A 21401-nucleotide genomic window follows, 5' to 3' on the forward strand; every position below is an offset into this window, starting at 1 on the left:
ATGATATGTAATGAAATTTTCCGATACCTCACCGAATTTCATGAATCTTCTTGGAGAGGTGAGAGGTTGATATGGACAAAAGAAGATGCGTTAAAATTAAAAACTGTAAGTGGAAAATTAGTTATCGTTATCAAAATAAATCCCTATCCACGCACGTTGCGCCTTCGACGCTCCTGATTCGTTGATCGAGGAAACGTGAACGTGCACGTAGGTCGAGTGCAGCACGCAGGTGCGTCATTCAGCGGCTCTTTCAAATTGTTTGTTTTAGCCTTCACCGTGATTAACCAGAGCTGTTAGGTCGCTGTTTAAAAAAAAATAAAGTAAACAGCGTCTCGGTATTAAAATTGAAACCGTCTTTCAAATGCTCGGTCCTTAACAGCGATGACAGACAGAAGCTACAATGGAAGAGGTAAAGTTACAAGGCTTTTATAGCAGGTTTAATTAGCTAAAGGGCAGTTAAATAGAAAGCTAATTTACTTGTATTGCTTTTCTTTCTGCTAATGTGCTTCTGCTGCTGCTTTACTCTTTCTAACACACGAGTATGGCTTACTTAACTGATAGAACGGGGAAAAAATACTTTTGAAATAACAAATCATCATTTTTACGACCAACCCAGTTAAATATGTGAAAGTCGTTTCGGTGCTCACAGTGATAGCAGTTTTTCTTTTGATCGCTTTTGAGAAACATGGATGTCTTAAATTTTCTACATCTATTATTGATTAAAACAATATATGAAGGCTTAATCTGTTCAGTAGCATCTTAATTAACCAACAAACACTTGGGTTTTAAATGACCAGCGACTTGTGGAAAAAAAAGCCTCGCAATTACCAAAAGGGTGTAGTTTTGTTTTTTCGGGAAAAAAAAAAGAAAAGAAAGAAAGCTTAAAGCAGAGACATTAAATTTAGGTGAGCGGATTACTACTTTAAACTCTGCAGTTAGAAAAATAGTTCTAAAGTACCGAAAAAAGGTACGTGTCATTTGTATGATTGGTAGGTAAGGTAGGATTGGAAACTTAGAAAGTTTATTTTCATTCCCGTTTCTCAGCACATGCAAACATTACCTATTGAATTATAGCAATTTTGTTGGACAGATGGAACGTAAAATTATTTCTCTATCACTTTCAGGGGAGTAAGTGAGGAAAAGACGTCTTTTGTAATTTTTGCAGGCTTATCTCTTTACCCCTTGAATGCCGAGCAGCAGCAACCCTTGAAGCTTTTTTTTTTTCTTTTCTAAACTGAGCAGTTTCTGTCATATTTCGGGCCTGCTAATAGAAAAAATGACTGGGTTTGTACCAGAGGTTAGTGAGGGTGGTCTCTGCCCATGTAGCTTTCCTTGGAAAAAGACAAAGTCTTCTAATGGTTGTCACACCACGTCTTTATAGATATATACTGAGGTGTCAGCGCTCGTCATTAAGGGTTCAGAGGAGGGCATCAAACCTTGTCTTTATGAGGGAAAAGAGTTAAAATGACCATATAACATCTCTATACTTCTGTGCTTTCTTTTACTTACGTTTTTTTTTTTTAGGAGGGGCCAATCAACTTCAAAGCACTGAGGGCCAAATTTCAGGAAGAGGCTCTCCTGGCTCAATCCAAAACCAGCCGTCCAGCTGTTGCTGAAAAACCCAAACAGATTCTTCCACCTGGAGGTCACTGCACTGTGGTTAGCAGTATTAATACTGCTGCAGAAAACAAGACACCAGCGCTTCCTCGTGTCATTTTCAGAGATGTACTGCGACTGTCTGGAGGCAAGAGGCCGATTTCCTTTCCGCTGCAACCTCAGCGGACCTCCCTGTCATCTCAGCTTACTAATGGAGACGGCACAGCAAGGCATTCTCGATACATGCCGCTAGTGCTTCCTGTCCTGCCCGCAAAAGATCAGAAGACAGAAACACCATTCAGGAGAGAGTACAAACCCGAACCAGAGTTGGGGAAGGAAGCCTTGCCACAAACTAAAGTCAAGAAGAAGGCTTTGCTGCTTCCATTCAAATCAGTCAAAGCATCAAAGGTCAGTGCGGAAAGCGGAGATGAGCCCACATATGGTGATTTGACCACCAGACCGTGTAGCGCTCCTGGTGAGTTGCCATCAGTGGAAAAACAAACCACAGAGGATGGGGCTTCACTCCAAAGTGACCAATCAAACAGTGAATACCCCCTCTCCAGTCCAGATGTCCCAGTCACCCCTCCTTCAGCAGAGACCACAGTCGATTCTGACAATAAAATTATGAGCACTTTGGAGAGGGCCAAGAAGAAATTCTCACGCCGAAACATGTTGATCTCTTCCAAACCCAAGAGCTTGCATTCCCCTGACAACACAGGCAAGGAGTTTACTCCACCACCGAGGACCGCTGATCTGCCCACCCCCCCACCAGTGTGTCTTTCACATCTGGCTTGTATCTCAGCCCGGCCTTTCTTCAAAACCAACAACGCTTTATGCAGTAAGCTATATGCAGAGTGACAAATGTCAAAATCTGCAGTTTCCTCATGTGTGTTAATGTTATAACATAAATTTTTATATACATTGCTAATACTATTCATATTTAATGCTTTTCCCCCTCAAGAATCAGCACTGGATAAGCAGCTTGGCAGAGAGAAATCTGAAAATCTGCCAGTGAAGACTGTTGAACTTCATCCACCATGTGTCCCACTAAAGAAGCCTCTGCCTGATCTGAGAATACTGGGGCCAGTGCCGGCAAAGCCCCTCAGACCTCCATTAGTAGATCTCAGCTATTACCATGCGCCTCTGTTTACTGGTATGAGAGTCTCAGGAAGTCTACAGACATGGCCACTGGGAGCAATAGCAGAGAATAGATTTGCGTTAAAAACCTATTAGAAAATGTCAGCGAAGGTTAGCTGATGCGTTTTAGCAAATTTTGTCCTCTCTTGCTGTCACATAGACAGTTTACCTGCATCTCAAACTGCGCATTAGGTGTCAGAATAATCTGACAAATTACTTGGGCTGCGATCAGTCATATTAGAAAACATAGTTGACAACAAAAGGTTTCTTGATCTTAAGAAAAACCTGATTAATGTTGGAAAAATAGGAAAAATGTAGGTTTTATTTTATTTTAGGTTTTAACATCAGCTGCTGTCTATAATAGCGTCAGTTAGAATGATTATTTATTAGCAGTACTCCTAATAACATCTCAGGTTAAACAGATGCATGTTGGAAAAGGCTATCAGTCTGTTTATAGAGATTAATGTTTCATTTCTTCTTCTTTTTCCTCTTTTTGCATCTTCAGTTCTGTGGCCACAGTTCATGTGCTTAGTCATCAGTGACTTAGCATTATCCTCTGTGCAGTTCACATTATTCCTCTTTTTGTGGTGAGGCCTAACATCTGTTCAAATACTGCTTTTACTTTCTTATTATAGTGGTGTCACCAAACGTTAGCCAAGCAGAGTCTGAGCACCCACCCGTCTCCAACCCTCTGCTGGATGCCCCAGAGTTTCCAGACTTTGAAAATACAGAGATGGAAACAGCAGAAAGTGGAGGTGTTGATGTTGCTGCACTAGAACTGGAGGCCTTAGACTTAGTCGGCGCTAACCCTCACACAGCTGTCGACGCTGAGCATCCACAAGCTGACTTGTCAGCGCACGATCCTGCGGGGCCCCGTGTGAGCTCCATCATCCAAGATCTGAACCTTGGAAGTGAAAACATAATACCCCTTGATCCAGCCAGCTTCCCTGAACCAATAAACTTGTTGGAGTTCCCAGAGCCTGCTATACCACAGCAGAGGTCCCAGAGCAAAGAGGTGCTTGTCGATTCTTTTCCTAAATCTCCGTCTGATGAAACTGATGTGGGAGTTGCTGAGTGTCAGTCTTTCCCAGAGGAAAGAGAGCTTAGTAGCCACTCATGGTAAGTTTTATAGTAACTGGAATCAGTTTTTTTTTTTCCCTTCTTCATATAACAGTGTGCTGTTTATACATTCCCCTTACAGTGGACATCAACAGGACAGTTACTATGAAACGTATACTAACATATATGAAGATGTTGAGAATATGAACAAATTAACTTTGAGCCAAAACTCCACCAAAAGAAAAGGCGGACTGAAGAGTAAGTACTTCACACACATTTTATTCTTAAAATAAAACCATTTGCAGATATTTATTCTCATTTATAATCACTGTTTGCTTTTGTTTTTTACAGATCCATACGTGGACCACCAGCCAAAGGTAACTCATTTTTAAATCAGAGTATATAATCATCTTAGCAACTTTAAAAAGTGTATTTTACTGTGTATTTTTGTATCTAGTGTTGTCTTTTTTGGGTTTTTTCTCAAAAGGAGTCATGTGTTAAAAGGCAAAAGAATCCATGGTATGCTTTTTCTTTTTTCCCGTCTTTCATTCTCCTTCCCTTCTCGTAAACATAATACCTTTGTTCTGTCATTGACACTGTGACATCCATTCCCTTCCTATGGTTATCAAACTGCAGGGTTTGTGTATCGGGTGAACATTTGGCACATAATCATATGCACAGGTATGTCAGACGTGTAAATCTTTTTACTTAACATGTGATTTAAAAAACAAGCTACTCAAATCCCTTTTTTCACATTTTTCTTAGCATGATGAACACTCCCAACCCCGCCGACCATAAAGAACAGAAGAAGCGGGAGAAACAACGATTGGAAAAGGAAAAAAAGGAGCAAAAAGAGAGGGAGAAGAAGGAGAATGAAATGAAAAAGAAGTTCAAAGTAAGGGGATGATTTGTTTTGAGATGATGACTTTTTATTTTAGTTACTTCCTGAATTTTTAGGGTTTTTTTTTAATGAAACTTCAAACATGGAATCAGTGCAGCATCTCTTCAGAGATGTAAAACATTTTTGTGCTTTACTTTTTTTGCTGCTTAGGTGTTTGTAAGACAGTGCAGCTCATTGCTAAGATGTGACTCCTATAATGTATAACAGATGGATGTGGCTTTAGGGTCTGAAAAAGTACCATATCCCTTTCTTTCTAATAGCCAGCAGAGGGTGACACCTGTGTTTTCTGGAAATAAAAAAAAAAAATAAAAAATAAAAAAATCCTTTCATGTATAACCTCAGTAAATGTGTTCCTGATGTGATCAATTTCACTAACTAGAAGTCTAATTTCAAGTCTTATGAATACAACAAAATGAATCTTTGTTTTCAGTTTGCCAGCCTGTGAGTGTGTGACATCCAAGGACAGCTTCTGAAAATGAAACCAATGCAGAAAGTGTTAAAAACTCCAGTACCTGTAGGAATCCCCATAGTCTCGTGTTAAAATGTCCAACTTTACAGCATTAAAAAGCTTGTTTACAACCTGGTACAAAAAACAGTTTTCACTGCTGTGGATAGTTCACTTGCTCATAACAACTCTGAGTGGCTAAGTCGATTTTACAGGTGTTCAGACAGAGACGGCTGAAGCCGATGAGTAAGTGCTTTGTAATCTTAGCAATAATTAGTGTGTGTGTGTGTGTGTGTGTGTGTGCGTTGCAGCCGCAGGGTTTATGAATGCAGCTTGCTCTCCAAGCTTGCAAACATTAGCAGATTAATTGGCACCCCAGCCTCCGTCCACCCAAAAAGAAAAAAGACAGGGCAGTGATCAAAATGTTAATATTGAACCTTAAAACTCTAACGTCATTGTTTACATACAGTCTTTTATGTGACCTCGTAGGTGACGGGGGACGAAGAGCCGATGTACCATGCCAAGGTGATGGTGGCCAGTAAAGTCCGCAAGAATGATCTGCCTGTGAAGAGCGGGGACACGGTCAGCATTATCCGCACCACCAACTGCCCCAAAGGCAAATGGTTGGCCCGAGACGCCAACAACAAGTGTGAGTTCACTTTTGTGTTATTTGTAAGTGTGAAATAAGAATGGCTTAATAACATCTGGACTTTAAAAAATAGCATGGATACAAGAGACGTTGATACAACAGGAGTGTTTCCACATTTGGTGTCATTACTTTGCTGCTCTTTCCTTGCAGATGGTTATATTTCAGTGATGAATGTGGAGCTAAATATCAAGGAGATGCTGGAACTCGGCAAGAAGGCTCAAGCAGCAGGGCGAGGAGGCAACATGGAGGGAGATAACATAAGTATTGGAAGCAGGTACTGGGTAGCACACTGATCAAATTATTAGTTTCTCAATTAAAAACAAAACAGTGCCATGATTCACTTTTTTCTTTGTTTTTCAGATCCTCAAACCAGCCTTTTCTAACAAGCAGTTGTAAGTTTCAGGAGGCTCTGTATGACTGACTGAGTGCTGCTGCACTGAGGCTGGGTCCCAGCCAGCATCACTTAACTGCTGTCATCTGCTTTACGGCCGGGTGTTATTTTATGATACTGATGGAATTCATGGGCTTTCATTAGCATGCTTGTCAGGCTTCATTGTTTGTTTTATTCCTTTTTCCTTCTTCACACAGTCACAGATGACAGCGAGGAGTGGGCCTATGAAGATGAGACCCTCTCACCATTCAGTGAGAGCCAGTAAGATGTTTGGCATTTATTCAAAGCAGCTTTTTGATCAGTGTCACTTCTAAAAATGACAAATGAACATTAAATATTCTTTCTCTTCAATTTGGGTAGCAGCTTTTCTCAGCAGACGGCTTCAGTGCCCGAGACGTGTGAGTACATTTTTATGTCCCGTCTTTTTGAAGTTGAAACGGGCCAACAGAAGATGCCTACCCACACCCCCACCCTCTCCTGTTTAAAGGGAACTCTGGTTGTTTTATGCAATGGCAGACTGCTGCAGGGCTTTGATGTGCACTTTTACCATATGTTTTTCTTCCTTCCTTCCTCTTCAGTCTGCATTTTAACTAACCCCGTTCCTGTCTCGCCCTTCCGCTTACACCTCTGCCCTTCATTTGTTCACTTTGTCAGCATGTGTTCATGCTGGTGCCCAGAACACACCGAATGACGCCAACTTGGATGACCTGCACTCGCAGTGAGTCTCAAACACGGATGTCAGAGCAGACGCATTATTTCCCTTTCAAACCCTTCATAAACATTACTGCACTGCTTCTTAGCAAGGGTATATATACTGTGTTGTGGACTAATTTATGATCACTTACTGTGTTAATGAGCAAGTAAATATTAAAGGTGGAAGAGGAGCAAAAACAATATTGGGACACATTTTACAAGGTCCTTGAAGCTGTAGCGATACAGGGAGTGTTTCTAGAGACCTCCACTGATTACAGGAGCGACTAAAGACTATCATTGCCACACTGGATGATAAACTTAAAAATCTTAGCTGATTAACAGTCTGCCCGAGAAAGGCGAATCACCAAACCGAGAAACCGGCTAACTGCTGGGTTCTCTTTTTGTTAACCTGTTACTTGTGTATGATTTTTCTTGATTGGCATCATTTTCTTTTACAAAATGATTAAAAACTCCAATTATAATCATCTGTGAGGTATTCCAGTTTATTCTTTTGTGCGAGCAACTGTATAAATCTAAAAGCTATTCAATTTGTAATCACATCCGACAAAGGGAGGGCGCCAGCTGGTAAAATATTGGCCAATTTACTTGAAATTTAAGCGAAACAATTAATCAGAAGAGAGAAAAGCTGCTGATTGTCTAAGTGAGCAAAGCTTGAAGTCCAAAATATTGGGATATTTTAAATCCTAAGTGGCAGAAATGGTTAAATAACCAACGCTTGCTGTTTTATTTAACCTACTTATCAACATCTTACTAATACACAAAAGATCGCCACTATTAATTTTTGTTTGTTTTTTGTTTTTTTTAAACTGTGGATTTGTAAAATAAGTTTTCTTCTTTTTTATGGAACACTGAGTTTAGGTTAAGCCTAAAACTAAATTACAAAAATTGACTTTGATAGCATTGCCTTGAAGGCTTTTACCTTAGCTGAAGGAAGCTTTTTGAGCCTTTTATAACCAGGCTTTTACTTTGAAACCTCAGGCCAATACAAATTTGATAAAACGTTTTGTCTTCTGTTCCAGGAAGTACAAAAAGTAGCCTTTAATAAAAAGCTCTGCTTCAGGGAGGTGTTGTGTTGGGTTCTACTCACCCTGCACAGTCTTGTTTCTGTGTAAGAATTTGGAAGCTGGACAAAATAAAACATCTAATTTTGCAACATTACTTCTGCTCTTCAGAATTAAGCATGAAGCCCTGCAGAAGTTGGCAGTCTTCTTTCACCAGACCAAAGATGAACTTGGTGATGTCCATGATGATGATGATGATGATGATGATGGTGGAGCAAAGTTTACAAGGTTTTATTTTTGTAACCTTTAACCTCAGACACTATTTATGCAAACTTGTCATGTTTCTAGCTGCTTGTCTTTATATTCAACAGCACTGTTCTTTCCTCTTCTTGTGTCCTGTTTAGCCATGAACCTCAGAGTAAGTGGTGTGTTGTTTTGTTTTTCCCCTCCCCTTCTCTGCCATGGCTCCACTGTTGTCACCACATGTCGCCCTCACTGATAATGGTGAAGCTAAACACGGGGTACTCATACACACTGGAGACTTTTTCCCTAATGGAAAATAACTTGAGAAACCTTTATCTGCTTTAAATGACCTGGAGTCATACTGCTGTTAGTTATTTTGCGTTGCTGGTTGTTCAAAGCTGACGTGACACTTGTATCTGTTCATCTTTATCTAGACTTCTTGAGTGCGGTTGAGGAGCCTCCATATCCGTAAGTGTCGCCTGTTTCCTTCTGATCAGAAAGCCTAACTTTGTTATTATGACAAACATTAAACTGAGTACCCATAGAAGCATGTACTGTAATACTTAGAAAAAACATCTTACCTAACCCTTTCTCATAAACTGTTGTAATGCCCTGTGTTCTTCTTGACAGTGAACAAGAAGTTGACTTCACAGAGCTGGAACTTCTTCCTCCCCCACCGCTATATGCTGACACCTAATTATCACTTTATGGAGCTTGATGTTATGACTTTGACCCTCTGCTGTGAAGAAAAAAACCCTCATGAATACTAATTGAACTGTGATATCACCTACTTTTTGCGAATAGTAGTCATTTGTTTTTTTTTTTGTTTGTTTGTTTTCATTACTGTGGAAGTCACTGAGATGAGTAGATGGTGCACATATTAAACCGTTACACTTTGTCTAAATACCAGTAACAGTAGTTAAGTGTTCACTTGTGGTTGCTTAGTTATGACTGTTTCCAGAAATGTTGTTTACATTTCTTTCTTTCTTTCTTTTTTTTTTTGCTGTTGTTTCAGTGTAACATCTAATAAATAGTTGACATCGAGTTATGCCTTTATGACACCGTTTGGTTTTCCTATCCTGTTTGTGTACAGTCTTTTCTTATGACTGAGTTTGAGGCAGTGGTGGGGGAACTCCAGGCCTCAGTGGCCGGTGTCCTGCAGCTTTTAGATGTGTCCTTGATCCAACACAGCTGATTCAAATTGCTAAATTACCTCAACATGTTTTGAAGTTCTCCAGAGGCCTGGTAAAAAACACATCATTTGATTCAGGTGTGTTGACCCAGGGTGCAATCTAAAATCTAAAATATGCAGGACACTGTCACATGAGACCTGGAGTCCCCCCCCCTCCCTCTGTTAAAGCATCCCAGTACTGAGGCTGTGCTTATCAGGGTTACAAATGATATCTTAAGAACATATGATATGGGCAGGTGTTCTATCCTTGTATTACTTCACAAATGTGTTCTTTACCTCACGCTGGCGTCCTCAGTCCAAAGACATGCACGCTGGAGTGAATTGCTGTGTTCATTGATATAATTGAATAATCTGGGCTGGATTTAGGTGGTGGCTGTGGCTCAGTAAGTTAATTTTGTCAACTGTAATTAACTTGCATCTATTGCAGTGTATTTAAGAGCATGTCAGGCGTAGGTTAAAAGTACTTTTTAATGAATGTTTGTGTAATAGGTGAATGAGGATGGTACCAAGAAAGCACTCTGAGTGCTCAAATTGCTTCAGTCCAACTGCAACCCTGAATTGGATGAGCAGAAGAAAATGGATGAGCTCAAAGTTTGCAAAATCAAGGAAATTTTCCTACTGGTTTTTCCCTCCATCTATGAGTTATTTAAAGTGGAAAATGAGAACTTGCTCCAGAATTTGAAGGAGGAAAAAAAAAGTTTATTTTTCTTTGCTTTGTTGCTGCTGTTGACTGGGGCGCCCCTCAGCCCTGAGAGGTGAGTGGGGTGGTGGGAGTCCTCACCGGGCACATGAAAGAGGAGGAGCCGGAGGAGGGGTTTTCTTGAAAGGCTGTGACAGGACCTATCCCTGCAGAAACGAGTAAAGGATGGTTAGAGGAAGGTGAGCCATTAGTGAGGAGCGAGTAGTTTCCACAGTGTTTTCCAGCTGACCAAAGAGACTCGCGTGACTGCTCCTACTTAGGATTCCTGTAGAGACACGTGTTGTAGACCGAGAAATAAATTCCAACAGCAACCAATTTATTTTTATTCTGCTTCCTCCTCCTTTTTTTAACCAAACACGCAAACGCTTTAAATGCAACGCTGTCTGATCTATGAGAAAGCCATGGCAGCCAACACGAAGAACGGCGGGAGTTCGCTCAACAACAACAACTGCAAAGACCACAGCGGGAGGAAGCTGCTGGTCGGAGTGGATCTGTTCTGCCTGTTTTTAGGTAAGAGTCGCGTCACGTTACTGTGGGCACCTTTGGCGGGAGGTTTGCGGCTTCTTGCTCGTTTCATTGTTACTCCTGGCGTGTTTCAAATGGACAGTTTCTCGCTCGTGTGCGGCTGCCCCGGCTTATACTCGATACCAGGGATGCCGAGCTCGTTTGATGTCGTGACACTTTCTTTAAGAGAAAAGTAGTTTTTTACTGCACATTTCATTCCCGAGGCTTCTCAATATAAGAAAAAGAAGTGCAGTTTCACGTAGAAACGCTGCAGCATGTGGAAGAAAGTGGACTCTGCAAGAGTCTTTGGGCGGAAATTGTAAGAAACAAATGTGTGAAAGTCCGCCCAGGCTGTCCTGTATTAATAAAGCTGAAATTTTTGGTAATTCATTCATTGTATTTATTTTCTGTGGAGGCGTAAAAAGAACAGGCATGTAGATTGTGGAAAAAACTGAACTTTACTGTCATTTAATGATTTATCGGTAGCTTCATTACTGTAGTATGTATGGCTGTGGGGGAAAGTTTTAATCAGTAGAAAAAGCTGTAAAAAAATTCTGAATATTCAGTTTAAAGGTCAAAATGTATTCCTTATTTTCCAAAGACATTCACATTAAAGTCCTTCCCAGGCCGATTCTAGTCCTCAGACCATATGTTTCACACCACTGAGTAATAATATAAATGTCTTTTTCCTGTAGTTCATTTGTGATGTTAAAACACTGCATTTGTATCTCTTTTCTTTATGTCTGCTGTAAAAATGTGTATTAAATAAGACAAAGTGATAATATCACATGTGATTCTGCCACACCAGCTTTCACAAACTTTGTAACTGAAGCAAAGCATTGGCTACTCTGGCCTGTTTATTTAGCTATTAAAGTACATGTGGTTTTCCAAAAGTTACATTAGCTTAATCCCTAAAAAATGCAGTCCAAGTGGAAAGAAATTAATAAAGTGCTCCGGGAGGGATATACATTTCTTTGGTCTCCACCCACACCTGTATGGACTTCTGCTTTGACTGTTCATTTTATTTTCCAGAATGGCCCACATTCCAAAGCAGCAGGAATTCTTCAGATCTGAACATCTGGCATAATATTTCTGTGTGTGTGGTGTAATTAAGGGAAGTGGTGAAAAGGTCAGAGCTGAGTGTGTGTGTGTGGATCCATTCTGGTCCTGTGATGTTCAGCAGCTGCACATACTGGGTGAAACATTCAGAACATGAAAGTCCCAGTTTTAAAAGTGGGGAGGGTGCTGTGTGGTTCAGACCTTTGACTTCATTTTCTGCTGTGATACAACCACATGTTTGCATTGTGTTGTTCACTGGAATATTGGTGTAAAGTCATGATTGCAAACACCGCAGCAGTGGTAAGATAAAGCCGCAGCTATACTGGATAGCAGTTAAGCTATTGTTAACAGTGGTTTAGACTACAAACAATCTTTCTTTGACAAGCTATATTTAGTTTAAGTGTAATTTTATTTTTTGTATCTCTGTGGAGGGTAAATCCCCGTCGTTTCTTCTGTATGTACATAACTTCCCACAGAGAAGCTTGTCAACAAACCAAGAGTGTTTTTTCTGGCTAAAGATGTGGCTTGAACAGAGCAACCACAAGGAGGAAACGTCTGGCCAGCGCTGGTTAATCACCACTTCTCCTTCATTCTCACACACTGATTTGTACTTCTGGGGAAAACTGCATCCCAGGATATTGCTCCCCAGCTCTGTCATGCACTGAGTGAATGTGCTCACCATGGACCTGCCAGTGCATGTAAAGATAATAACAGGGGGAGTCGGCTGGATGAGAAAGTCATGCTGATTCAGTGTTGACTAGAACTGAATTGGGAGAAGGAAAAAGAAAGATGCCCCTCAATCAGCCCCTGGGCGAGGGGGTGATTGGGTTCACGTTTACTCTAAGCTGTAGCAACTGACTCTCCAGTTAATCGCGTGATCACGTTTACACGTGCCTTCGCCCAGCTTCACAACTAATCTGGTGATTGGCGGTTAATGGGTAACGATCTGAATTTTTTTTTTACCACACCTTTCCTTTTTTTTTTTTTTTTTTTTTTTTTTTAAATCCCTTAAGGCCTTCTCACCAGAATGAGAAAAACAGAGAACCTCACTTTCATAATGCGTTTCATTACTAATTGTAATTGGATGCGTTGGAGGCCAACACAAGCCTCTACAAGCAAAACTGAAACTAAAAGTGTCTTTGTATTTAGAATTTGGTTAAACGGAGCCTTTGGGAATAGTAAACATGAGCTTTCTTTCTGAAACGAGTTATTTCCAGTTAATCCAGTTCTTTCCAGGAACTCGTAGGCTCCTAGATTCCTTCTTGTGACACAGTTTCCAAAAAAAAGCTTGACCCACAGACCTTTTGGAAAAGAGAAAAGCACTGAGGTGTTCCAGTTTAATAAATGTTTGTGTTAAATGAAATTGTTAGTCCAGTGTGGCAGTCAAGATGTGAGATTCACATTTGATTTCACTGGGATTTTCATTAAAACCCAAGCAGGCAGACCTGCGCCTACCCCCACCCCCATGCTGAAATTGTGAAGTAGCTCAATTGCTGTGTGTGTGTGTGGTGAAAACAACTTCATCTGTGTATATGTCACAGCTGCCTCAGACGTGTATGTATACTTTTTTAGGCCAGCAGACAGTGAGGGATCCCTGCAAGTGGAAAATGTGCGTCTGTTTGTTTTTAATAGGCGTGTTGGCGAATGCCTCCTGGAGTATAGTGAGGATTGAATTCGGAGTGTGCGTTTACCGCATATTTATTCTAGTTTCCACAAGGTGTGGCTGCATGGAGCTGTCAGATCTTGATGATGTGTCTTCTGCCGTGTTTCGACGTTACGCCGCGCTCATTCGTGAGCTGAAAAAGTCATCATCGGTCTTCGTTTACGGGGTTTGCTTATTTTCACATTTTGTCTCCACAGTTGTTTTGGAGAAGACGTGCGAGAAGGAGATCATGAACTGCAGAAAAAAAAATCTTCCAGCATTCTGCTTGTTTTTTATTGTCTTTGGGCCGATGCTGCTAGCGCGAAAGGCAGACTCACGGCTGCTGACTGGTGTTGTTGTTGTTGGCAGTGATGAGGACACCCTCCACCCCCTCGCCCTCCCCCCCTGACTTTTAGATGAGGGGAAAAGGAGGGGAGGGAAAATCCCAAGATGCCACACTCACTGCTGATGCTGCAGCTCTGTTCCGGATGCAGGGGGTCAAAGGACTGTGGAAGAAAAACCTGAGGCAAGCAGGGGTCACATTTCTTCTTTTCTTTTTTTTTTAATATATTCCAATCACCGCTTTGGAACCGTTGACCTCACGCTGGTTCCTCAAAAGCTGTGACCTCTTAAGTTCATCAGGCCGTTTGCCATCCATTGGTTTCTTTCCATCAGTCTCTGGCCTTGTGGTTTGTGGGTTTGCGAATGTGTTTAGATGCGGTCGCAGGGGTCGGGGCTCTCGGGTCAATGTGCTTCGCATGTAGCATTTTGAGCTTCTGTGCCCTTTTTTTAAATTATTTTTTTCCCTCCCTAAATCCTTTGTATCAGCAGTTTGAACAGACTAAGTCCCTGCTTTGGAAAGGCTCGTGTTGCTCTTTTCATAGCCAGACTAACCAAACTGAAGGGATCAGACATGCAGGATTTAGCAGACTTTAAACTGCAGTGTATTTTTACAGTTCCAGAGCTGTTAATATGTCCCACCCTGCGCTTTTTCTTTTTTCTTCTTCACTGGACCTGCTTCACAGCTGCTCCATCCAGGTGTTTGTTTGAAGAACAACAGTGAAAGCGAGAGAATTAATAATGTGAATCCTGCTGAATGTGGCAGGACTTACCCCGGCATTCAGAGTGCCAGAGTTCTGTCTGTAACCTGAGCCCAGCCCACAGCTGAACCTTCAAAGGCACCCCCGAGTCAGCTGTATGTTTGTGTGTGTGGATGTAAAGGGGCTCAGCAGTGACTGGAGCATGTGTTGACATTTATTTTGAGAAATTGTGCCCGCTCCCCCCCCAAAACGACCACCAGTCTGCTTGTTTTTCTTTGTGTCTGCAGATCGCGGACGTCTTCAGAGAGTGGCTCGAAAGCTAAACGGTGCTTTGAAGTCGTTTGAAAGTGTGTTTTCCAAATTCTGTCTGAGATTTGAGGCCTCCCCCTGGGTACCCTCGAATATCAAAGTCCTCGCTGAAGTCTGTTAGGAAATTGACGGGGAAAATAAGCTGTTTTGGGGGGGGAGGGGGTTGGCTTGCATCTTAGCTACGCCCACTCTGTTTGTTGTCGGAAGACAAATAAGATCTTTTTGGCACTTTTGCCGAAAAACACGCAGTCTATCGGACACAAACACCTCCCCCGAGGCGTCTTTTAAAAGGGCCTTTTTAAGAGTAAGAGCACTTCGGCAGGAAAGGAAGGAGGACTGATAGCGTGTGTTTTTTCTTGTCAGTTAACTGCAGCATTGCCTCCTAAGAACAGGGCCCATCTTACCCTCTTAATGGGAACTTGAAATCATTTGATGCTATTCTCGGCTCAAGCGGTTCACTTAAGTGCAAAATGGTGATGATTTGATTTAATGGTTATCATTTTTTCTTCTTTTTACGATAACGGGCAAACGGGATGCGATAAGCTCGTAAACTTACTGTAAATGTTTTAAATGTGTTTTGTTTTTTCTCTCTGTTGATCCAACGTGTCTGTGTTTGTGGTCCTGTGTCTGTCCAACCATGCAGTGATGCTCGTTGCCGTGCTGTTGCACAAATTTCCCTTCCCGCCTTACCAGAGAGGATTCTCCTGCAGTGACAGCAGCATCAATCTGCCTTATAAGAACAGCACAGTGTCCACTGCGCTGCTCACGGCAGTGGGCTTCACTGTGCCTGTGGTCTCAGTAAGTTCCTGCGCGGTGAAGTAAGAAAACGAGAGAACACGTCGGGACGCTCTCAGTTCATTACCGGCTGCACTGTGACACCTTAGGGGGGGTCTGATTGGTTCAGCAGCCTCTCGCTCACTCTGTGGTTTTGTCTCATTGACTGTAAATCATGTACATTACCGCCAACCATTTTCCACTGCGCGGTATCGTTAACTTTTAGATTTAATTGCTACCCTTCAGGCTGCCTTGGTTTCCATTTATTTCACTGCTTCAATAAAATTAAATATTTTACACTTTAGAAATGGGTCTATATAATAATGCAATTACCAGCAACTCCCTAAGATGATCAAAGAGTCATTTAGTCTATGAAATCTTAAATGATCCTAAAAACACACAGTTTCCCACACTCTTGCTTATGTACGTTTTTAAAAAAAGATTTTCAATTCACTAAATTTTCTGTCGTCTGCTTGGATTTGGATATATGTGTTATCCCAAAAATAGATATCTGAGCTCGTTTTTCTATCAGAGAGAAGAAGTCAGTTTTCAGCTGGCTTGGAGAGTTACAGATAAGTCTGAAAGCAGTGATTGTCCAAAATCCGTCTTAAAACGTGTTGTAGTTTAACAAAACTGGAATAATTTCTCCATCGGTTGTGGATAGCAGCCACAGAATGAACTGAGCCGGTCCCACGTGTTCGCTCGTTACCTCTTGCTTGTATCCGCGTCCTCCTGTAATTTGCGTGGCATTAACCCAGCACCTCCGTCTCTCTTTCTCCCTCTCCCTTTCTTCTCCATCACCCATCCCCACCAACCCTCCTTCCTCTCTGTGCCGCTCGCTGCTTCTTCACACTAGCCGGCCTGCCTTTCTTGGTCATTGAAACCAGCGCAGTTCAGCCTTACCATAGAGGGTTTTACTGCGACGATGAGTCCATCAAGTATCCGGCCAAAAACGGAGACACCATTAGCGACGGTGTGCTTAGCGCTGCTGGCATACTAATCTCCATCCTCTCTGTAAGTCCTCTCACCCTGACCACTAATGTCATCACCTCCTCTCATGTTTTTGCACCTTGCCCATATACTAGCAGCACCGTTGAACTGCAGTTGATGTTAACCACATCCTTTGTCATCATCCATCAGTCTTTATTCATTGTTACAGCCAAGTGTCCAGCACAGACGATTTGTAGTAACGCTGATACACTTTTCCAGCTGTTAGATTAGAACAGTTGTGTTTTCCACCAAGTAAACCTGCAATCTTCTCTGTGCGCTTTACTGTATGTGCTGAGAAATGCGGGGTTTATCGCTGGGCTTTATCTTACAGTTGATGCGTTCTGGCCATAAACTGAGATTGTCCCGGGAGATGGCTGGAACGACGACTCCTCGTACCTGCACCATCACACCTTATTATTCGTTTCACCCCGTTCTAGATAACAGCCAGTCAACATTTTCTCAGGGCTTTGCCTTGGGGGATGAGGGGTGGGATTTAAGATGATTCAGGTGATTTGAGTAGGTTTTTGGAAATTCCTGTGAGAAAGCGATGATGACGAACCTGTGCACGTTTCCTGGATATCAAATCAAATTTTTATTTGCCACGATGATGAAGCCCAACGGCCCTTTCTGCTCCAGATAATGTTGCTGCTTCAGGTTTCAGATGGCCATCACCGGGCCCTGCAGAGAGAAGCCTAACATTTCACAAACACCTCAGAGTGCACAGCTGCACTGAGGCTCAAAATAATCCAATAAAAACGCTTATAACTGCATATTTTAATAGTGCAAACACTAAATATATCTTAAGCTATCATCCTTATGAAAATCAGGAGAAAATATTTTAGGTATCCTTTCTGAAAAAATCCATGAGTAGTTTGGAATTAGGGTCCACAGAAAAATCCCCAAATAGGCAGAAGGTCGACTGTGAAGATTAATTCTATTGTTCTAGTGCATTTCCAGTTCACTAGTTACGTAAACGGCTATTAAACATTACTTCTCAGCAAACTACAAACCTTCAGCATGCATTAAAGGCCTCACACTGGTGATCACAGTAAAGGAACTGTGGTACGATACCGTAGATTCTTTGATCGTGGTTTTAGAATTGCGACAGGATAAATGCACACACAGTATTTTAAACAAATACCACTGACATGCAAGAAAGTGAGCACAAACATCCAAATCACATGCAATAACGGATAAATAAGACTAAAATACATGGACAGGCAGCCTGGACAGGAACATGGAGCATACACACATTAATGATAATAATAATAATGATGATGATGATAATTCTGCTCAACGCTGCTGCAGCACATGCTGTCACCTGACAGAGCGACATGTCGCCGGCTGTCATCATCTCGCCCTGCAGTCACCAGAGCAGACTCTGGTCCCTCAGGGGCTTTTAATGGTGAGGAGACCTGGCTGTGCAATTACGGTTGATGCAATGGTTGTTTGGTTAAATACTGTAATTGCTGGGGTGGAATTGTGGCGAAAGCCCCAAACAAGAAGGCTCTGCCAAATATCGCATTTTCCCCTGGCGCAACATGACTTTAAAATCCACGTTTTCTTTTTTTTCTTTTTCCCCCCCCGGAGCGTTCTGGCCAACCTCTGTTTTCTGAACCAGAAGGCGCAAACATTAAGCCATTTAGTGCTTCATTTCCCACTATAGAACTAGAATCCAATGTGTCGTAAATGATTTATGCCCAACTTTATTAGAAGGGAAGAAAACACTGTGTCACTTTGGAAATGCGAAACTTTCGACATAAGCCACAAATTAGTGTCCTGCCCCACGATTATCTTTGAGGTTTCAGTGCAACAGCCATAGATTCTCGAATGCCAGCTCGTTCGACAAGTCTAAAACAAAACAAAAATCTCTCAAAGAAGGAGAACCAGATGTTTTGTCCCCCTTCCCCTCTTTCCCATGAAAGCCGCTGAGCTGTGTCGAGCCGGCTCTAAAGGCCTGAATGGTGGGAAAATGACGCGCTCGCACTATCAGCTCGTTAAATCTTCTTAAGGGGCTATCCCTCCCCAGAGAGACTTTCCCAGAATCCGACTTATTTCTGTGCCGCTCGAAAGAATTTCTTATGAAGCTGAGACACTAACATGAAAACAACTCGCACGTCCCTTGTGAAATCTGAGCTGTTTCGGTAAGGCGGCCAGCGGAGGGGAAAAACAAACGTGCCCCCGACGTGCGCCTGTGGAGTCTGGCCTCCAGAATCAGACACAGCACCCAGCTCAGCGATTCTCCTGATTAGAACCACCGGGGCCCGGCCCCTCCTCCCTCCTCCGATGCTGACTTCCATCCTTCCACTCTCGAGCTGAGACAACAGCGGATGAGGAGGAAGGGGAGGAGGGAGGCTGAGGGGGGACTGCGAGGCGTTTTTGAGCTCCAGCAGCTGTTTTGAGTTACCTCCTCCTAAACACGCCTCACTCCATCAGTCGCTGGTTTAGACTGCGGTCTATTTACACACTTCTAGAAAACTATACAAGGTGGACTCGGTCTGACACCCCTCTCCTGTCGTCTCACTGTTGTTATAGTTGTAGAATGGCACAGGTAAACACTTCAAACTCTAAACAAGCTCTTCTCGAGCCCCTTCTCAAAGAAATCACTGCATTCTCGTAGCTGTAATAACAACATCTATGGTCTTAATAGTTAATAGTGTGTTCATTATTTATTTGTTCTGATATTTAAAATATAAATGAATAGAAGCTCCCTCAGGAATAGGTTTTTGTTGTCTTTGTTACCAGTCGTGTCACTGACATTGCTTTCCCGTCTCTCCCCCTCAGATTATAATTGGTGAGAGCTACAGGATCTACTTTTTGAATGAAGGCTCCAAGTCTTTTGTGGGGAACCCGTACATTTCCGCTCTGTACAAGCAGGTCGGGGTGTTCATCTTCGGCTGTGCAGTCAGCCACTCCTTCACCAATATCGCCAAAGTGTCAGTGGGCCGTCTGCGTCCTCACTTTCTTGACGTGTGCGATCCTGACTTCTCCACGGTCAACTGCTCTCTGGGCTACATCACTGACTACCAGTGTCGAGGCCTGGAGAGCAAAGTTCAAGAGGCCAGGTATAACGGGCAAAGCTCGAAATGTTCTAAATATCCCAAATAAAATGCTTGATTGGCCGCTGTGTTTTTAAGCCGTTTCAACATGCTGACTGCCATCTGCTCTCCTCAGGAAGTCTTTCTTCTCTGGACATGCATCCTTCTCCATGTACACGATGCTTTATTTGGTGGTAAGTTTCTGACCTTTTTATTCTCGTACCATCTTACTCATCCTGTTATTCTCTGCATGAATACTCAGTATGTCAACGTCTCTCTCTTGCAGTTTTACCTCCAGTCTCGCTTTACTTGGCATGGAGCCCGTCTGCTTCGCCCTTTAACCCAGTTCACCCTCATCATGATGTCTTTCTACACCGGCTTGTCCCGCGTGTCTGATCACAAGCACCACCCCACTGACGTGCTGGCTGGTTTCGTACAAGGAGCCCTGGTGGCTTACTGCATAGTGAGTGGCTGTGTTGCAAACTAGTGCACTAGATTTGTTCAGAAATCGAAGAGAGCACAGGCTAAATCTTTCTAATAGAATGATGCCATTCTAGTGGACAATCCCCTCGCTTTTATTTTGAAAGTTCAGTCGCTGCTAACCAAAAAGCCCACCTTGCGTTTCTCTAGTGGTTTCTTTGCCCACCAGGTTGGTGTTGTGGATGACCTCACTCTCATTAAGCTACTTAACAAGAGGAGATCTTGTCCAATCATTAGATTTTCTCTAACTACTATCCTACTCCTGCATCACCACAAATGTTTATCTGTAGAAAATTATGCTTTTTTTGTGTGTGGATGCTGTTGGGGTCTATATGTTAAGTCTTAGGATGACAGTGAGCATTATCTATGGAGCGGAAACTAAAGGTTTCCATATCAGCATGTAAGAAAATGACAATGGTAATGATGTTCTATATTGGGTGAGACTGTGCCTTGTAAATGATGCAAAGATCTTTTCCTTTCATCATTTAGACGCACAGTCGGTTTATAATTTATGTTGCAAAAAGCATGTTTACAAGTGGAAAAAGCAAAGGGACCACATACAGAACCCTGAGGAACACCAAACTGTATTTCTAAAGGACAGAAAGTACGAGTGAAAGTAGGAGGAATAAGACTTTAAATGGGAGGAAAAAAATACATTTGTGTAGTACTGACGTACTCATAAAAATCCCTCCATGTAAACAATGCATTGTCTATTTTCTATCTTACCTTCTTAATGTTATTTGATTACATTTTTAACATTTTGCCCCTTTGCGATGCTCAGACGTTAAAGGAGTGTTCTCTCTATGCTCTCCACAGGTCTTCTTTGTGTCAGACTTGTTCAAGCCCAAAGGAAGACGCTCTACTTTGTCTTCAACCCCTCTGAAGAAAGAACTTGTTCCCACCGTAGACATCAGAGAACGGAGCAACCACCTCATCATAGCATAGAGAAGGCTGCAGAGTGACTGTATATAACCCTGACCTGTGCCTTTTTTTTTTTTTTTTTAAATTAAATCACAACTACACAATACTGAATAATGGAAACTTCAAAGATCTGGAAAATGCAGACAAATCCAGAGTCTTGAACATCTCACTGGATGAGAAGACGCTGCGGAAAAGCAGTTAAGCGACTTTAGCTTTCTGAATGGAAATTAGTCTTTATTTCCCCTCCGATTTACCAGACGATCTCAGAGTGGAAAAGAGAGCTGACCTCCTTTTGATTAAGAGATCCTTGTCCCTGTTTTGTGTTATGAAGATTGCTGGAGATGTCAACTGTCAGCTTAGAAATGGCAGCTGTAAACAAAGCTGTGTGCGGCTTTCTTGCCTTAGCTGCATCTATGAGTCCCGGGGCACTACTCTGCTCCTGCCACTCGTTCACTGTGACCTGTCCTAACAAACCATGGCAACCAAACAAATTCCTTAATTTCAGGAAGGATGTTGTTTTCGTTTGGTTTGATTGCAACAAAAGCAGTCTGTGTGATTTATAGCACTAAACTCAGTATTCTTTGTCACCACTTGAATGACATAAAGTGAAGCTTTT

General features: G+C 42.2%; 2 protein-coding genes across 10 annotated transcripts; both read left to right on the top strand.

Moving 5' to 3' along the window:
* Positions 1–203: 203 nt before the first annotated feature.
* On the top strand, positions 204–9202 carry si:ch211-188c16.1 (uncharacterized protein LOC562677 homolog). Of its 8 annotated transcripts, none has more exons than XM_042226171.1 (19): positions 205–409; positions 1525–2434; positions 2558–2749; positions 3369–3852; positions 3935–4050; positions 4144–4169; positions 4250–4311; positions 4429–4473; positions 4558–4687; positions 5628–5787; positions 5938–6061; positions 6148–6179; positions 6376–6439; positions 6539–6576; positions 6833–6896; positions 8065–8181; positions 8265–8311; positions 8571–8604; positions 8767–9202. In XM_042226171.1, exons 1-19 carry the CDS (start codon positions 401–403, stop codon positions 8831–8833), a joined length of 2721 nt encoding a protein of 906 aa, XP_042082105.1. In that variant the 5' UTR covers positions 205–400; the 3' UTR covers positions 8834–9202. The 8 variants fall into 8 exon arrangements, with proteins under 8 accessions (XP_042082109.1, XP_042082105.1, XP_014193412.1 ...); XM_014337926.2 differs by having other exon boundaries at positions 6542–6576; XM_042226172.1 differs by having other exon boundaries at positions 8298–8311; positions 8767–9201.
* A 967-nt stretch (positions 9203–10169) lies between these two features.
* Positions 10170–20876, top strand: LOC102311621 (phospholipid phosphatase 3). Of its 2 annotated transcripts, none has more exons than XM_005935620.3 (6): positions 10170–10538; positions 15226–15380; positions 19131–19411; positions 19521–19578; positions 19671–19847; positions 20681–20876. In XM_005935620.3, the coding sequence occupies exons 1-6, from the start codon at positions 10400–10402 to the stop codon at positions 20807–20809; spliced, it is 939 nt and encodes a 312-aa protein (XP_005935682.1). In that variant the 5' UTR covers positions 10170–10399; the 3' UTR covers positions 20810–20876. The 2 variants fall into 2 exon arrangements, with proteins under 2 accessions (XP_005935682.1, XP_005935681.1); XM_005935619.3 differs by lacking the exon at positions 15226–15380 and adding an exon at positions 16213–16370 and having other exon boundaries at positions 10171–10538.
* The last annotated feature ends 525 nt before the right edge of the window (positions 20877–21401 follow it).

Source organism: Haplochromis burtoni, unplaced genomic scaffold, assembly GCF_018398535.1.
Source record: "Haplochromis burtoni strain Fernald_Lab_line unplaced genomic scaffold, NCSU_Asbu1 Contig_199, whole genome shotgun sequence".
Lineage (NCBI taxonomy): Eukaryota > Metazoa > Chordata > Actinopteri > Cichliformes > Cichlidae > Haplochromis > Haplochromis burtoni.

Excerpts from the sequence above, each read along its gene's own strand:
- si:ch211-188c16.1 (XM_042226171.1), top strand. Across the intron at positions 6,440-6,538 it reads TCACCATTCAGTGAGAGCCA|CAGCTTTTCTCAGCAGACGG; the intron begins GTAAGATGTTTG and ends CAATTTGGGTAG. Across the intron at positions 6,577-6,832 it reads GGCTTCAGTGCCCGAGACGT|CATGTGTTCATGCTGGTGCC; the intron begins GTGAGTACATTT and ends TCACTTTGTCAG.
- LOC102311621 (XM_005935619.3), top strand. The coding sequence starts at position 10,400 with ATGCAACGCTGTCTGATCTATGAGAAAGCCATGGCAGCCAACACGAAG. Across the intron at positions 10,539-16,212 it reads TCTGTTCTGCCTGTTTTTAG|CCGGCCTGCCTTTCTTGGTC; the intron begins GTAAGAGTCGCG and ends TCTTCACACTAG. Across the intron at positions 16,371-19,130 it reads TACTAATCTCCATCCTCTCT|ATTATAATTGGTGAGAGCTA; the intron begins GTAAGTCCTCTC and ends TCTCCCCCTCAG.